Here is a 16,780-nt window from a genome sequence, read left to right on the forward strand (position 1 = left end):
ATGAGATATAATATGAAAATGGTCTTATTCCCATTCAGGAGACGTGATTAAGCAAATATTTATTTTTCAACAATTAATTCAAATGTTTCCCCAACAACAAAATTGCAGAAGAAGAATTTCCCCGCGTGTTGTTGCCTTAAGGGTTGGTCTATGTTCTCTTTAGCACTCTGTTTTGTAAAGTGTTTGGTTCGGGGATGTCGTAGCGAGTGACTACTTAAGTTGTTCCACTCATTAAATCCAGCCCATCGTGCCCGCCATTGGCAGGAAGTCGCTGTTTGTCGCAGAAGAAGACAAAGGCTTGTGGTTTGGGGCGGAGGGATAGTGTTAGCTGCACAGCGTCACCACATTACATCCATTTTTACAGCATATAACCACCAGACGCCATGGGCTCAACGCTGTTAGAAACTTTGCTACGGGTTTCCTCTCTTGGGGCAAGAAGTAATTCAAGATTTATTTTGCAACGACTGCAACAAAACACGAGGATGTGTATTATTAAAAACAAATGTAAAGGTGTGGCTTTTTGTCATGATTTACGTGGGACTGAACTGAAATTATGCCATTTTGTCATTGTGCTAAAATGAATATAAATATTATATATTAAAATATATTTGCTAACCTACTGTGTTGCCTCAAGCTGCTTTCTTTACCAGGTGATTGACTTAGGGAACAGGTACGCCTTGCTTCTACAGAATCCAGTGATCACCACACAATAATATCTGACATCTGCTGCTAGCTCTTGATGCTAGCAAGACAAATTAGTGCTGTGCTAATACTGCTGACTAATGTCATGTCAGATAGAACTAGATGAACAGTGATCAAGGTTATCAAAGGTATCCACAGGACAGAAGGAAGGATTGCTAGGTTTACTTGTAAAACTTGAAATCCATGACTGCATTGTGCCCCATTCTTGCCCAACACATGAATTTGATGTGTTTATAGATGAAGTGGCAATCAAACTGGCAGAATCGTTTGTCAATTTGGTTATTAGCAAACCAGTTTGTCGGCAATCTCTGGATGTGACATACTGTGTAATCTCCAGTTACTTAAATAGCTGTACGATGCAAATCCACGGACATTGACTACAAGCAAGCTGATGACTGCTGACCTCTGCGTAGATGCAAAGGGAAAGGAAATGTTTTGTTTTTGCATGGGGAAATTGAACTTGTTTATGATATAGTGAAATTAATTATTACACAAAGTTTCTATTTGTTTACGTCTTATGGACAGAATAACAGACCAGCAAGGCATTTCAGGCAGATTTGTCCCAAAAGGTTCCGAATAGGGCTGCTTGCACTAGTTGTGTATTTTGTTTTTTTATACTATCAACGCTTCATTTGGCTTTGTCTTGAAATCCTTCAGGGGTGTACAAGGCCCGATGGCTGAAATGGCTGATGCCCCATCTACTGTAACAGACGAGGAAAGTTGCGTGAATATCAGAGATTACTTTTCACAATTAGATGTTCTCTATCAAATCAGTTTGAAGGAGAGGCCATAGATCAGGAGCTTGCAGAACCTGTATCGTTAAACTTTCACATCAGTGGACAAACACAGTCAGAGGAAAATGTTTTCATTAAACGAGACGGATACACGAGTCTGGTGGTGCAAACCACAAGACAGAGAGAAGACCCTGGAATATCAGTGGTTAAACTGGTTCACGAACGAGGAAGTTGGGGGACTACACTTGCACTTGCCATGCAGGTCCTGTGGGACAAACCTTTAGATGTGCTGTTTTAACAGACTCAACTTCAGACATCAAATCTATTGTGAATTAGGTGATATGCCTTTACACAGACAAGGCCTCCAGAACACTGTGCTACTGTTAGTGAATAATGAGGAGATTTTGGATAAGCTCCAAGACAGAGTGAAGAGCCAGACTGCTAAACAGAAGAAAGTTACCCATATGCCTGTGGTGATTTTACTGAACTGTGGGAGAAAGGATGCGATTCTGAGGAGCATGAATGTTGTCAAAAAAGAACTGTCAGAGCAAGATCAAGAACGCTTTGACAATAAAAAGGGAGAGCTACAGAGAAGGTTCCATGCTTAACATGAGCAATTTCACGGCTTTAACATCATGCAAACTACTTTCCTTTAGCACTTGCTCGGTTTTTACTACATTAAACTACAAGACTACAATAATGCAGAAAAGTGGGCAATTATTGCAAAGAGGAATTCCCAAAAGTCTTTCATTGCTAACAGTCTTGGTCAAGTTTACAAGAACCACTTGAGGAACTTTGCAGAGTGCCACAAAGGCCATTAGGCCATGCAGAGGGATGTGTGGGGGGAAAAACTGCAGTAAGAGCGCGAGTTAACGCCTTTCGAGAAATTCAATCTAATTTTTCTTGTTTCTGTTTTAGAGTTGTGTTGTTAGATTTCCATGTCTTTGCAAATGTCAACTTTGCTTAGAAGAATTAGTATTTCATGAGGGTTTTGATTGTAGAGAAGCTTGACTAACATGTTAGCCAATACGGTGTTGTTAAACATACCGGCAAAAATAATAGAACTTCAGCGTACTCACTATATTAAGACGCACTTGCTGTCTTAATGTATGAGTTACCTTCCTGAGTGAAGCCAGAGGTTGCTGTTGTGCTGTTTCTCATGTTCATGGACAGATAAGTGCCAGAAACAGATTTGTTTGGCTCACTGAGCAACACTGCTGCTTCACAACTACAAGGTTGTAAGTTCAAAACCTCTTACTGACTGCTGTGAGGGTATCTGATCTTCTGTGATTACAAACTGAAAAGGAAATAATGTTTGTTTTTTTATCTTAAACACATGTTTATTTAGAGGTCATGGAAAGGTGACAAGTTCACATTCATCTTCAATAGAAAGAGTCAAATAAATCTGAGCAGACATCTGGATTTCAGGGGAAAGAGGATGTATGTACAATTACAAATGCACCACTTCTGCTGCCTTTAATAGCAGAAAGGGCAAATTCTCTGAGTATTGAGTGCATGTAAACGTACTGAGGGGGAAACCAGCTGGAATCCCCCCCCCCCCCCCCCGACTGCCACACAATTTTCCCTGTCCAGAAATCCCGGGACGTTTCCTGGGTGGGGCTGGTACTCCTCCACCTGTCCAGTCCAGGTTACAGCCGACTCCACTAAGGGTGGAGCCTTGTGATCCCGACTGTAGACCGAAAAGGAGGAGGAGGACGAGGTGGAGGAATTTCGTCAAAATTGACATACCAAGTTGTTTGGAGTTACTTCCTGGAATTTGAAATCCGTCACTTTAAACCCATTGAGGAGCTGTCCGTCAGGTATTACAGAACTCAATATACAACATAAGGTGTCTTTTTAGAATTATGGGAATCGGACGAGGTCGTTCTTCATCACGTGTCCTACTGGTGCACCTGTGCGATGAGCCCCTCCATCTCCGGACGCGACTTGAAGCGTGCTTTGAAATCAGCCTCGGTGTGCTGGGAAAACAGAGCGGCGGAGGGAAAGGAATCAGTCAAGCATTTCACTTTCACAGCTACCAAATTAATCGCACCATCAGCAATTTCTGCCTCAACAGCGGCTCCCATCACAAGCACCCAGCAGAGTTCTGATTCCTTGCTTACCTCCTTTATAGAAAGCTGAACTCCTTCTGGTTGATTCTTTAAAATAACATCCACAAAGGTCTGACACAGCGCCGCTTCCAAACTGCTGAGCTATAATCCAAAAACAGATTAATAACTTCCTTTGACTGTCGTGTCTGGATAATTCTGCACGTTAAATCTCCAAAAAACAACATTTACCTGCACGACTCTTTCGTGAGTCTTGAGGACGGCGTCCAAGTACATTTTGGTGCCCTGTTCTTGCATGAGCATGACTTCCGTGGTCTTGGTCGGCAAAGCGTAGCTGCGTGTGAAGAACAGCAACATTACTTTTCACCACTGCTGCGGAACAAACGGAGGCAAAGCTGGAACACTCGGATCGGATCTGGCCTCACCTGTCGGCCACCTTGACGCCGAGCCTGTTGCAGAGGTTGTGGATGTACTGGGAGAAATGCTCCACCACAGTCATGTCGTAACCCCAAATGTTAACGTTCAGAGTGCCGTACGCTGTGTCGGTCGCCGCCATGATCTGCTTCATCTGATGCTTGTTGGATTTCTTCTTCTTGGGCTGAAACAGAAAACACATTTGATTACACCTGCAAAATTTAGGTGGAAAATAAGCAATATCTCTTAAAATACGGTGGCTACATAAACTTCTATAATAAACATATGAATATATATTTAAATATTACCTCTTCTTTAGGCACCAGGTGCTTCCACCTCCCGACCCCGTGCGTCGGCATGGTTTTGTACGATCTTTCATGAGCTGCAAACACAGGAATACAAATAAAAGTGAGCATTTCCGCCGTGTGTCTTTGTGTACGTTACCGTGGCACCTCCAGAGTCTGGGATTAAGATGTTACACGTGCCATTTATGGACAAATCAAGTGTTCATCTTAAACATACTCACCCCAAACAGGAGGCTGGATAGATGTGGCCCTTTAAAAGACAAAAATACAAATATTAACCCCCTCTCTGCCATCCCCCTGTTCTTGATTGTCTATTTAAAGCTATTGTTATTTTAATACTCATCCGCTTACCTGCATAAAAGTGATGCTGCTTGATTCAACACTAACGGCTGCTGTGTGAGGATCTGCAACTGGACCAACCAAAACAGCAGTGTTCATATTGATATGTGTATAATAATATAGTATATATAAAAAAAAATGTTCATCCTCATTAGCATATATGATAACTTATTGTGTAATGTCCTGCTCCATCCTCCAAGTGTCATCAATCTTCACTTACAAAGTTGGAGAGATACATATTGTGCCTTGTGATATGTTTGAGGAGCAATGACTAGAGTACATGTGTAAACTATGATTACATATACGAATAATAACGTGAATATGGTTAGCCGCAATCGTAGATAAATGTATAATACAGGAGCGTTTGCCGATCTTCTGCACCATAAACAGTATTAGTGAATGTGACTTAGACGCCGGTGCCGTATGACCTCAGGAGAACTGAAACTGTGAATATAACCTCACCTTCCGAAAGACGAACGTCATGTTTCAACTGCCGTTTGTTTGACGATGAACAAAAACGCACCAGGCGTGAACGTGTGATTCAATTAATAAAGCAGCGAGTAATTTCTCTTCAAAACATTAATACACATGTTCAACTTTAGCCTAGCATGAAAGAGTATCAGGTTGTTCGCTTCCGCGCATGCGCAGAATGGGTTCACGTCAGTGTTTTGATTTGGACCACGCATGCGCAAATTCGCGTCCATGGTGAGATTATATATACGGTAAGCTTTACTGTTTTAGTCTAATTTATGTTGTTCTTTAAGTGAATATATCGAATACATTATAGTTTTGTCTATCAAATCAAATTATTGTAGAAAGAAAATGTTGCGTAACTCACTGCCAATGAAAATAAATACAATCATCGGTATGAACACACAGAAGCCTGTTAGTAAATTTAGTAAATACAAATTCATGAAATAACTTTTTATCATGGCTGGATTTGTTTTATTATATTTCACAATGGCAGTAGTATTCGTATGATAACCATTGAGTACGTTTCAAATTTGATATGTTGTGAAATTCAAAAAGAACTGATGAGTTTCGATCCATTTTTTGCAGTTACAGATGTTATAGACACACTGAGCTTATTTTTTTAAACAAATCTTCTTTGCATGTTTGCAATGTGTGTTTGATGCCTGTGAGAGCAAGGACAACTACGTGTTTCAACAAGCTTTATTTGTATTACATAAGATTGACCCCTCACAAAATCACCCGTATCAAAATAAATGTCGGTTGTTTTTTTTAAACATTCAAAGTTTAAGCTTAATGCAGCATGTTTGGATAAAAGTGCAAAACTCCAGACCCTCATATTTACACTCATGTTTTAACTGCATAGGAACGTCTGCGTGTCAACTACAAACACGCTGCACTTTTTTTTTTTGAACGTCATGCCAAGCAAAAGCATTCAACGTACCCATGCGCGCGCACACACACACACACACACACTCTCTTTGGCTTGCGTGTTCAAATCTGGCAAAATGAAACAAATTTAAACAATTTGCCCACACACACACACTTACACACAGAACTCGCTTTATGGGTTTCTGATGTGCCAGACAGAAAAGATTGATCACATTTGGCATTGTAAAATTGAAGCTTTTACACTGCAGGTGTCGTGAACGTGCTGAGGAGGGTTTGTCCAAATCGAAGCGCCACATTCTTTCATCGGATACATTCACATTCACGCGGCAAGAAGTTTCCCTCAGATTCGCTGTTTGAGCACCTTGAGTTCAGGACCCAGTTTTAAGTGTCTGGAGGGGTTCGGTAGCCGGTTTATGCGAGACATTCTGAGAGAAGATCAAGTCCTTAAGTAAGTGCCCTCGCCCGTTTTAATCCGCGTTTCCATCTTCCTCCCCTTCCTCCTCGTCCTCCTCTTCTTCCTCCTCCTCCTCCTCCTCCTCCTCCTCTTCCCCCGGGCTGAAGAGCTCATCAACCAGTTCGCTCAGGTCGTGTGCGTCCTCTTCCTCCTCCTCTTCCTCCTCTTCTTCCTCGTCTTCCTCGCCCTCGCTCCTCATTTCTTCCTCGCTGCTGTCGTCGTCGTCGTCGTCTTCATCGTCGTCGTCCTCTGTGGCATCGTCCTCATTCTCCTGCTCGTCGTCATCATCGTCATTGTCTGGAGGTTGACCTGAGGATGCAGTGTACAACTTTTAACTGGTGTCTGTGTGTCTGTGTGTCTGTGTGTGTGTGTGTAAGACATGAACGTAACAGCATCTATGAAAATTCCTTACACAGAGAATTTATAGCAGCGACGATGTGAGACGGAAGCTCCTCTTCAACAAACTTCCTCATTTCTTCTTCCATCATTGCACGGAGAACGTCCGTCTCCATGTCCACATATTCTGGGTAGAACATGGTTTTCCTTAGCTGCCGACGGCACCTATAACACACAAATACACACATACACACAGGTTTGGATGAGGCTCATTTTGCATTGGTGTTGCACAAGCAGTGTCAGACATTAACCTTTCAAACAAAGAGCAAAGGTGGGCGAAGGAGTCCAAGCTTCCTGGTGCCACAGTGGTGTGGAGCAAAGCTAGATTGTTCATTGATGACAAACCGTAACTCAACGAGTACTCACTGTTTTCCTGTCGTTTTGTAGGCCTGAAAAAGGAAAAGGAAAATAAACTGATTTCCATTCCCAAAAACCGCTTAGCCAAATGTTGGTAACATCCTGTTGCTGCGTGCGTGTGTGCGTGCGTGTGTGTTCAGCATCTCACCTCGATGAAGCGGAACGGATCGTTTTCCTCCATGAGACCCTCGATGCCGCGGCGGACCTCCTCCAGGCGGACCTGGTCCATGCTGATCCTGGAGATGTTCTTCTGGATGGCGGGCCCGTTGGTGTCGCAGTGTGTCCGTGTGCACTCCCGCAGCCGCACCACGAAGCGCAGCACTCTAGACTTCATGTCCTCGCTCAGTCTGTTCAAGCACTGGTCGCAGTCGTCCATGAACCTCTGCACGACAGGAGCAAAGCGGGAGGTCAGTGGCTTAAAGTTACCAAGCACCATGACTCTGCACAGCAACGGCAAAGGTTTGTTAAGTCAAACTGCAAACACAGCTGATGACAGCGGCTAAACATCGCTCTCCATGGTTCTGAAAGATTTAGAAAATGGATTTACAGCAACTAAACAAGAGTTCAAACTAAGAATGAGGGGTATGTGAGCGTCAGGTGACTCGTCTTACCCTGTTCTGCCTCTCCTTCTCCTTCTGCTCGTGGAGCTTCTTCTCTGCCACACTGTACTTCCTTTGCACCCTGTACAGCTGCTTGTCCAGCGAGCCCTGGTGAGCGTCACGAGGCAAAAAACACGGCGCTGAATTAACTCTGCGGTCAACGATGATCAAGGTGATTTAAAATGTGACGGCGCACAAAGGGGCCCCGTCCACGGGGTGGCCGACCGCGGGCGTGGTGGACGTTGGGGTTTACGGGTTTTGAAAGTCTCAATATTGTCGAAAACGGCCTGGACAAAATTATTGACACTCCTTAGAAATGACATTTCAAAGCAGACCGATGTCTCTAATTAGGATCACAGGTGCCTTCAGTCTAGTGATTCAGCCTATTTACACGGAGAGAAATCGATTCTACCCGGCGCGCTGTCACGATATCTTTCTTCTTTCTTTCTATTGTAAAATGTCAAAAGCCGAGCACGCTTTTTAAGCCATAACAACAAACTGGAAGCCTCTCATTTTACACAATGGGAGAGCAGAAGTGGATGTAACTCTCCTCTTTTAAAGACTAAAAAGGTCATATGACTTGTATGCGCGTGCACACCCACCTCCACCTCCACCCCCACACCGACACACACACACACACACCATCCATTCAGTGGGATTCCAGAGTCTTCACAGGACATTGTGTGAGCCCAACAAATGAAAGCTGCCCTTCTGCGCGCTTCTTTTTCTACCAATTCAGGATTTGGAACTCACGTTTGCTATGATGCTACTTTTTCATTTCAGAGCAATTCCCAAATTTTCAAGATCTGAAAATTGCCAGTCTGTTGCCCTGAATTTCCCTGAGCTCTATAGAACTGTAGAAACACTCTACCTTGAGATCCTTCATTGTGTTTTTCAGGGTCTTGATTGTGTGTCCTGAGTGGCCTCCTTCGATTGTGCAGGCGTTACACACACACACCTTGTCATCCATGCAGTAGTATCTGGAGTTAGATGCAAATTAAAATCAGTATGAGGGCCGTACACCACCCCTCATTTCCATAGTGAACACAGTGTTGATGCATGGTACCTGTATATCTCATCGTGGTCGGGGCACTTTCTCTTCCAGAAGTCATTCAGTGGCTCCGTCAACGGATGCTCTTTGAATGCCGGCAGCTCCAGGTGTGGCTTCACGTGCTCCTGGCACATTGACACTTCGCACTTCAGACAGGTCTTGACGGCAATCGGCTCCCAAGTAATGGAGGAGGCGGCAGAGGGCCCTTCCTCGGCACTAGAGCCCGGCGCCTCGGCAGCGACGGCAGGACAGTAGTCGCACGGGACGGATAACAGACTCCTGGCGCGCTGTGCTGCCGCCACAGAGGAAGATGGAGGTTCTCTGGAATTTGAAGCGGAGGTGGCTGCAGTCCTGCGGCGCTGGCGGTAGTCATCGGCAATATTGGCTAGTTTGAAGTTCTTCTGAAAGCTGATGCCAAGGCGGTGGCTGTCGCGGCACTCTGGGCAGCGGAAGCGACCTCGCTCTGCTTGGCGCTTTAGGCGGTCGAGGCAGTTCTTGCAAAAGTTGTGTCCGCACGGAAGCAAATGGGGGTCGCGGTACAAGTCCAGGCATACTGGACAGGTGAGCTCCTCTTGCAGGACGCTGGAATGTTCCGACGGGGCCGAGGCCATTCTAGTATTCAGCCTGCAATGAGGAGAGATGAAGTGAAAAAGGCCGGAGGTGTAAGAGGAGGAGGGTAAAAGTGGACAAAGGAGAAGATGGCTAAAGGATGACAAGACAGAGAAGGAATTTGAGAAGATAATGATCCTTGATGCTTAAACAGTACAGCCTCTGTGTTATTAATGTTTTCATTTCATTTATTTGAATAAGTTTGACATATTTAAGAGCACGTCAATAAAAATACTGAAGACTATAAAACATCCTTTATGATCCAAACATTACTTGATTCTATAGATGACTTATTTCAAAGAGCCTTGTACTCAAATGCTTAGATGGTAGGCAACAGAAATCAAAATATCGAAATCAAAATACGATTTAAATCCAGCAGTTAACATGTCCTAGTCACATTCTTACACAACACAATTCAGACAAACATCTGGACTACCAAGTGCAAGAACCAGATTTAAATCTGGACGTTTCGCTTTTTTTTAAAAAAAGGTTTCATTTCAGATTTGGCCTCTTTTAACTGACCCCCTATGTGGTGGCAGGTCTTGCTTCCTCTTCAGCATAGATGTGGATAGGCCTGGCATATAGAGTTTGTCACGTGTGCACAGCGACACTAGGTCACTTTCCTTTCAAATGTTTAATTACAAAGAGTCATGCGTCCCTTCCAATGTTGTTTCAATCAGTATCAGACTCTTCAGCTACTTAAATAAACAATAGAGATGTCATCAAACTAACAAAGTGATGCCATCCAATGAACAAAGTTTTGGTAGTGATGTAATCCAAACAAACATACATTGCTGAATCTATTTTTACTTTTTACACCCTTTGTTAAAAAAGGATCCTGCACCAAAATACAGTCCAGAGTTTACTTTAAAAGATTAATTTTATTCACCATTTCGAAAATATGCAAGACCCACACACCCATCATTTGTACTGAGATGACTGCCAAAGAAGATCTCATTTTAAAACACGTTATAGGAATGTTGTAAGAAGAACGCTTGGCTTGAAAATGAAAGCTTAACTTTACTTAGAAAATGAAACTTAAAACAAATTCATTTCTACTTTGATCAGATGCAATTAATCCAGATAAGATACCTGTTTATAGTGACTTATTGTTTCCTCTTCACCATAAATGTATCACTTCTTGAGGTAGCAAACAAGGTTACTTTGCTGTAAATGTTACAATAGAACTCAAAAACTGTTGCTTCCATCAGTGTCAGACTGAAGGGACTTACATAAACAATAGTGGCGTCACCAGAAGTTACAAAGTGCAATGTTGACGTCACATTTATACTTAGAACTTCACGCACGCTAAATCAATATGCTTCCTATGAATGCGAATAGAACTGTCAATACCAGCGTTGGATTGTTTTTCACGGAAGTATTTTACTCATCTAATTTTGACCGACTTTGACCCTTGTCATTTACACCTTGTTTACATACGGTAATTGCGGCGAATCAGATAGCAGTGGCTTCCCCTCCCTCAATATCAATTTCAATTCTAATAAACAAGCAAAACAACTCTGCCAATGCCATAAAACTAAAGTAAAAACGTATGATGTAACACTCGCGGTCATTGGGAGAGATTCTCCATCAATTAGCTCCCCCACCGCTAGCTGCACTAATCTCCATCTGGCCAATAAATTGGTGTGGAAACAAAATAAAGCCTTGAACGCATTTTACCTTAGTGAAGCAGGATTACACGGAGTTCTGAATAATCCGATTCACGTTTTTCCAAAGTTAGAAATATTCGGTAACGTTAGAAATTTGATGAGGTGTGTTCGTGCACCTGACGTGCCGAGGCTAACGTTAACGTTGAACCCGGGTACGCTAAATTAGCTGTGCCTTTTTCCTCCACAAGCTGTCCAAGCTGGTTTGTTGGAACCCAGGAAACATTCCAGTCACCAGGTATTTAGTTGTTCATCTGGAGTTTTCGCCATTTAGCGCACATGTAACGCCCGCACGGCGCTGCTAACGTTGACTCACCAAATCAACCCAGCTGAGCAGGTTGATGCGGGGGAAATGCCGCCTTCACTGGCCCTCGTAAATTCCTGCTTCAACAATCCCTCCTTCCCGAATTCAACAACACAACGTAACACATGTGTAACATTACGTCATGTAAGGTTGTGTACATTATACTACTAATGTAAATTGATAATACCAAAAAGGTAGGACGGTGAGAAAGTATTTGTTTTCAAATAAGTAGCCTTTTTTATGTTCATGTTTAGCAGCGGTGAATCTAGTTAATTTGATTATTATTAGTAAGTATTTTGTTGTGTAAACGATTTCAGTTTAGTTCTAATGTCTCTTTCTAATACTCTAACTTAACAACATATACTGTATGTGGTTAGATTTTTGTTTGTGCTGATTTCCGTAAGCCTAATAAAGTAAGACAAACTGATGTTTCCTGTGTTTCAATCCATTTTGATATTTGAGATATTTCTTTTTGCACTTCTTGATTTGAATTGTTTGAATTTGAATTTGATTTGTTCAAATGTGATTGAAGTTTGTAAGGGGCCATACATAAACTTATACATGTAAGTGTTATTGATGGGCTGACATTTGAGCTCAAAAGTACTGAAATGCATTGAAGGAAAGACTAGAATGTGAGTAGTTCATTTATTAACAATTATACATGCAACATACAATTTCCAGTAGATTATTTTCAACATTAGGGTTTCTGTTCTGATGTTGTTTGCATCAACATGCAATGTGGATTTTTCTGATTACACCCAAAAATCAACCATTAAACATAATTATTACAGTGATCAAGCCTGTCTCTGTCTGTTCTGTCAGTTTAAAAGCCAAAATGTATAGTTTTTCTTGATATTTTTACACTTCTGCAAAGTCATAGACACTTTGTCAAGCAGACATTCACTGTTCATTGCATTTCTTTCTTCTTCATCTGTATAGAAAAAGACACAAGTGTCCTCCAACACAACAAATTATGACCTCAGCTCTCATCCAAAACAGTCCTGACAAACTGTCCTGTTTATTTTCAGGCAAAGTTTTCATTCCACAAACTTGTCTGCTGAGAAGTACACCGGACCCTCAATTGTGAAACCAAGATAGACAAACTTGGGTACTGGAGCAGCAGGTTGGCTGGCTGGCTTGAGCATCAGGTTCATCTGCCGGACACTGATCGGAAGAAGAATAGCTTGGATACGGGGGTTTTCCCACACTTCCTCATTGCGCCACATCTTAATGACCCCTTCCCGAACCTGACGTTGGTCAGATGCCATTGTCATCATCTTTTCTTCCAAGATTTTATCTAGCCTTGATTTGTGGACCCATTTGTTCAATCCACAGCCCTTTCCCAGAAGAAACAGAGGCAAAAGGTAACGGCCTCGAAGGAAATGGTCATAATTGCTGTCAAATGCCGTCTTCATGAGTGTAACATGTTGTGGCAAATCAATGGGCAGCTCCATAGGCTCCGCCCCATTATCATCACTGGTCTGTTGTGCCATATATTCCTCCTGGCCTTCTTGCTGTTGATTCTCAGGCCAAAACAACAGCATGACCAAAAGATAAAACTCAGAGCTTTGGTCTCTTTCGTCCATCATCAAAAACTTCTGTAATATGGTTCTCAGTTTCCTCACTGAGGCGAGCTGAGGAGCATTAGGGATCTTGTTGCTCAGGATGATGTTGGAGAGGATGTACTTTTCAGCTTTCTCAACATCAGTGGAGTCCCTCTCATAGGTTCTTTCCAAATCATCTCGGATTTTTTCTAAATCAGACTCTGTTATCTCAGGGGACTGGAGCTTTGCATGGCTTCCCTTCCACGAGTGCAGGCCGCGATAGAGCTTGTCTAGAAGGCCTGCAAAGCTGGTGGATTCAGCAGCTGTGTTTGTAGTATAGTACTGGTAACACACTGCAACATCTTTCCAGAAGTACGGTGGCTCTAGGCTGTTCCTGTCAGGCATGGAGTAGGTTAGGTACCATTCAAAGAAGTCAAATTTGTCTTTAACTTCCTGTTCAATGCTGCAGATGGTGAGCAAATCTGAATAAGCCGGATTTCTTATTCCAAGTATCTCGGCGACGATCTTTGCCACTTGAATGAAGCCAAAATGCCCTCTGTTGCTGAAAGACTTTGAGTGGCTTGCAGCAGGTGAATCCATCATCTCTGGCCTCTCTTCTCTAATAGCTTTCTGCTCTACATCTTTAAATGCTCTGAAGGCCATTTCCGCCACGTCTAACACTGCCTTTGTGTTCCTGCTCCTCCGCAAACGGTGCATATGAATTTGACCCAGTGTGTCAGTAAAGTAAGAGTTGTCGGGCGCTCTTTCAATGGCTATCTTTGCCCAATGTTCTGCTATTCCATAATCAGTTTCCCCATGTATGATGTAGTGCAGACGTGCAAGTGCTTGAGGAAAAGCGGGAAACTGTGGAAATGTATCAGATGCAGCTTCCAAGACAGACACAGCATTGTAAAAATTCTCCTTCTTCAGAATGTCTTCTATCAAACTTGAGAACTTGCATTTTGATGTCCCTTTCTTTTCCCTTTTAGTCAGCAGACGTTGGATTAACTGCATTGTACATGGTTCATCTTGATATCCAGAATGAAAATCCATCAAATTCTTCACAATGGTGCTCCTGTAAATCTTGCAATTGGCCAGCAGATCTACAGCTTCATGTGCAAAATTCATACAGACATGCTGGTCTGGATGTTCATCTAGATCTGTGGGGAAGATTAATCTTGTGAAGGGCTCCATTCTTTCTTCAAACGGGGGGCCTCCGTAGATGGGATCAGTCGGTCTGAGGATCTGCTGACACTCATGCATCATTAGGTAGGAGCAAGGAATGTATTTGTTCAGCAAAGCCAAAAAAGAGAAAAGTCGCGTGTTGGCAGCGCTTTGGTTTCGAGCCACATACTGTGAAACTTCAGCAGCAATGTCCTCAAATGAAAAGCTTTCACTGGAGATGTCACCTGAGTCACTCTCTGTGGTGCTACCTTCCATGATGATCAGTTGGAACTTATCAGTGATGTTCAGATATCTGTGAAGGTGAGAGAAAAGTCAGTGGGAGAAATGCAGGCATCAAAGGTGTAGGAGTAGTCTCTAATAACAAAACTCAAAAACAGAGCAAACTAAAATCCAAGGTAGGTAGGGCAGAAAGTAATCCACAAAAACACAAGAACAGGAGCTCACAAAATCCACAGAAGGAACAAAAACTCAAACTTACATAATCTACAGAATGGATGAAACACTCACGGCAAATAACTACAAGGTTACAAGGAACTCACATCAAGATTTGGATCAGGATCAGGCACTAGACTAGAACATGCAAGTCACAGGATATGAAACAAGACACTTGGGCAACATGTCAGCAATCAAACGAGGTAACTAGGGTATTGTTACACAGGGAATCAATCCAAGAGGGGAATAGCTAAAGGGTTAGGGTCAGGGTTCCTAAATACAGCCTGAGATCTGACAACCAGGTCAGAGATCTGATCACAACGATGAACTGGCACAGAGGGAGGGAGGCACAGAGACTGAATACACGAGGGATGATACTGAACAGGCGAGGCAAATCAGGAACAGAGAGGAGAGGAAACAAAACAACAAAGACGAAACAGACCCGGAGGGAGGAGCAAACAGAAAAGACATGGACAACACACACGATTGTGACATTTTGTGTAAAAAAATGGCAGAAATTTGACCTCGCCATGCCCATGAACCCACGAGAATCGACTCAACCTATAGGACAACGCGGGTGAAGCTCCTTACTCAGACACAACATCACCTTTTTTTTTTACAGAAACAGTCATGATAAATAGTGCAAGTCACAAAATCATTTGTCATCTCAACCTATAATCATCATGCAACTGCTACGTCTAAAGACTAGATGAATAAACTAATGTAAGAGAGTTGATGTCCTTACCTGTGTGAGTCTCGGCAGGTGCGCGAACGACTTAAGAGCTTAGATGGTGGCCTTTATAAAGCACCTTGACACAAGCATTCCTGCATCCATGGTGAATAGCATTGTTTATGGGCGAGTCAAACATTACGCACTTAAAAGACAACATTCCACATTCTACTGTTATGATTACATTTCCTCATAAACGCAAATGAGGTAGGTTGCACTTTCCTGTAAACTCAGGGCCTGTGCCAGGGTTTTGGAAATACAGAGGTCCAGGAGATTATTGACTGTATTTCTGGATGATGTAAAGAGTATGTAAAGACTATGTAAAGCCATTTGAAGAAAACCCGAAAAGAAGCAGAAATTATACCAAAATGATACCTACAAACAAGCCATTTGCTGTTTAGTGGACAAATGTTTTTAATTTTTAGAACTTAAAAGTACAAAACTGTTCAGTACAAAGAATAAAGCAAAAAAAATAAAAACTCCAACAACCCATTAATTAAACACTACACATTCACCTATTATGACCACCTACTATTTCAAATTATCTATTATCTATGGTTATTATTATTGTCATCAGTATTGTTATTGTGTGTATTCCCAGTGCTGTCACACCCAAGAGATCCCCCCCCCCCCACACACACACACACACACACCAAAAGCTAGACATCATCAGCTCTATCAGTCGTTTCATCCTTTATGCTGCTAAGATTTTCTTCAGCTGCTGTAGCTGACATGGGGATCTTCCTCATTTTCCCTTCAGTACCTCATGGGGTTTGAAATCTAGCAGAGGCTCTGCAGCTGTACTGTATACATACATAGAAACTATGGCTTATCATATTTTAATATCTATCACTTGGTGTTTGGATTAAAGCTTCTTGCTTTATGGGAGGAGCCATGTTGTGGACACTCTGCTGTGGAGAGCGTCTTATCCTTCAGCATCTTCTCAACCCAGCTTCATCGTATCTCTGTGTCTGATGAGAAACCATTAAAAACAGAAGAGTTATATTTTTTTATGTTTTTGTCTTATTGTTAACAACATTCCACTGCAATGGCATACACACACAGAGGACATGTTAGAGTTGGACACATACTCGTCTGAAATTTGGGCTTCTTCTTTCACGCCGCGGTGCTCTTGGCGGTGGAACTTGTGCCCACGCTTGTCGGCTCTCCAAGTCAATTTGAAGTCAGACACGGTTTGATCTGCCACACTGGCCATCAACTGAGTTACAACAGCACAGAAAGAAAGAAAGAAAGAAAGAAAGAAAGAAAGAAAGAAAGAAAAAAAGAAAGAAAGAAAGAAAGAAAGAAAGAAAGAAAGAAAAAACAAACAAACAAAGAAACAAACAAGTAATTTTACTGTCCTTCTCTGTAAACATTTGATTTTTAGATTTCTTTTACCTTTTCCAGCAGTGCATCAAAAACAGTGGCATTAGTGAAGTCGACATTAGAGATCTTCATCTTCATCCTTATCACTATCTTCTTCACTTTGAGATCTGTACACAACACACAGATCACCACACACAGTCA

At 42.4% G+C, this 16,780-nt stretch overlaps 3 protein-coding genes and 1 long non-coding RNA gene across 7 annotated transcripts; all 4 read right to left on the bottom strand.

The window, feature by feature from the left end:
• Window positions 1–2,762: 2,762 nt before the first annotated feature.
• Window positions 2,763–5,224, bottom strand: mrpl48 (mitochondrial ribosomal protein L48). The gene is made up of 8 exons (XM_076162551.1): window positions 5,026–5,224; window positions 4,576–4,634; window positions 4,446–4,474; window positions 4,228–4,301; window positions 3,931–4,103; window positions 3,737–3,839; window positions 3,560–3,649; window positions 2,763–3,415 (listed from the first exon to the last, which is right to left on the bottom strand). Exons 1-8 carry the CDS (start codon window positions 5,044–5,046, stop codon window positions 3,338–3,340), a joined length of 627 nt encoding a protein of 208 aa, XP_076018666.1. The 5' UTR covers window positions 5,047–5,224; the 3' UTR covers window positions 2,763–3,337.
• Window positions 5,225–5,502: 278 nt separating this feature from the next.
• Window positions 5,503–11,431, bottom strand: LOC143010287 (E3 ubiquitin/ISG15 ligase TRIM25-like). 4 transcript variants are annotated; one of them, XM_076162547.1, is made up of 8 exons: window positions 11,072–11,431; window positions 8,798–9,406; window positions 8,603–8,711; window positions 7,744–7,839; window positions 7,281–7,514; window positions 7,142–7,164; window positions 6,792–6,940; window positions 5,503–6,688 (listed from the first exon to the last, which is right to left on the bottom strand). In XM_076162547.1, exons 2-8 carry the CDS (start codon window positions 9,391–9,393, stop codon window positions 6,393–6,395), a joined length of 1,503 nt encoding a protein of 500 aa, XP_076018662.1. In that variant the 5' UTR covers window positions 9,394–9,406; window positions 11,072–11,431; the 3' UTR covers window positions 5,503–6,392. The 4 variants fall into 4 exon arrangements, with proteins under 4 accessions (XP_076018662.1, XP_076018663.1, XP_076018664.1 ...); XM_076162548.1 differs by having other exon boundaries at window positions 8,798–9,484; XM_076162549.1 differs by having other exon boundaries at window positions 11,375–11,426.
• A 571-nt stretch (window positions 11,432–12,002) lies between these two features.
• On the bottom strand, window positions 12,003–15,453 carry LOC143010222 (sterile alpha motif domain-containing protein 9-like). The gene is made up of 2 exons (XM_076162435.1): window positions 15,269–15,453; window positions 12,003–14,383 (listed from the first exon to the last, which is right to left on the bottom strand). Exon 2 carries the CDS (start codon window positions 14,344–14,346, stop codon window positions 12,400–12,402), a length of 1,947 nt encoding a protein of 648 aa, XP_076018550.1. The 5' UTR covers window positions 14,347–14,383; window positions 15,269–15,453; the 3' UTR covers window positions 12,003–12,399.
• Window positions 15,454–15,624: 171 nt separating this feature from the next.
• Window positions 15,625–16,744, bottom strand: LOC143010320 (uncharacterized). Its single transcript, XR_012964787.1, has 3 exons — window positions 16,652–16,744; window positions 16,345–16,472; window positions 15,625–16,224 (listed from the first exon to the last, which is right to left on the bottom strand). It is a non-coding gene; the product is annotated as an uncharacterized LOC143010320 (long non-coding RNA).
• Between the last annotated feature and the right edge of the window lie 36 nt (window positions 16,745–16,780).

This window comes from Genypterus blacodes, unplaced genomic scaffold (genome assembly GCF_046128005.1).
Source record: "Genypterus blacodes isolate CSIRO-AG114 ecotype Tasmania unplaced genomic scaffold, CSIRO-AGI_Gbla_v1 ptg000122l_1, whole genome shotgun sequence".
Taxonomy (NCBI): Eukaryota; Metazoa; Chordata; class Actinopteri; order Ophidiiformes; family Ophidiidae; genus Genypterus; species Genypterus blacodes.

Excerpts from the sequence above, each read along its gene's own strand:
- mrpl48 (XM_076162551.1), bottom strand. The coding sequence starts at position 5,046 with ATGACGTTCGTCTTTCGGAAG. Across the intron at positions 4,635-5,025 it reads TGACGTTCGTCTTTCGGAAG|TTGCAGATCCTCACACAGCA; the intron begins GTGAGGTTATAT and ends TGGTTGGTCCAG. Across the intron at positions 3,840-3,930 it reads GGCGTCAAGGTGGCCGACAG|CTACGCTTTGCCGACCAAGA; the intron begins GTGAGGCCAGAT and ends CTTCACACGCAG.
- LOC143010287 (XM_076162547.1), bottom strand. The coding sequence starts at position 9,393 with ATGGCCTCGGCCCCGTCGGAACATTCCAGCGTCCTGCAAGAGGAGCTC. Across the intron at positions 7,840-8,602 it reads ACACAATGAAGGATCTCAAG|GGCTCGCTGGACAAGCAGCT; the intron begins GTAGAGTGTTTC and ends GACGCTCACCAG. Across the intron at positions 6,689-6,791 it reads CGCTGCTATAAATTCTCTGT|GTCAACCTCCAGACAATGAC; the intron begins GTAAGGAATTTT and ends CTGCATCCTCAG.
- LOC143010222 (XM_076162435.1), bottom strand. The coding sequence starts at position 14,346 with ATGGAAGGTAGCACCACAGAGAGTGACTCAGGTGACATCTCCAGTGAA.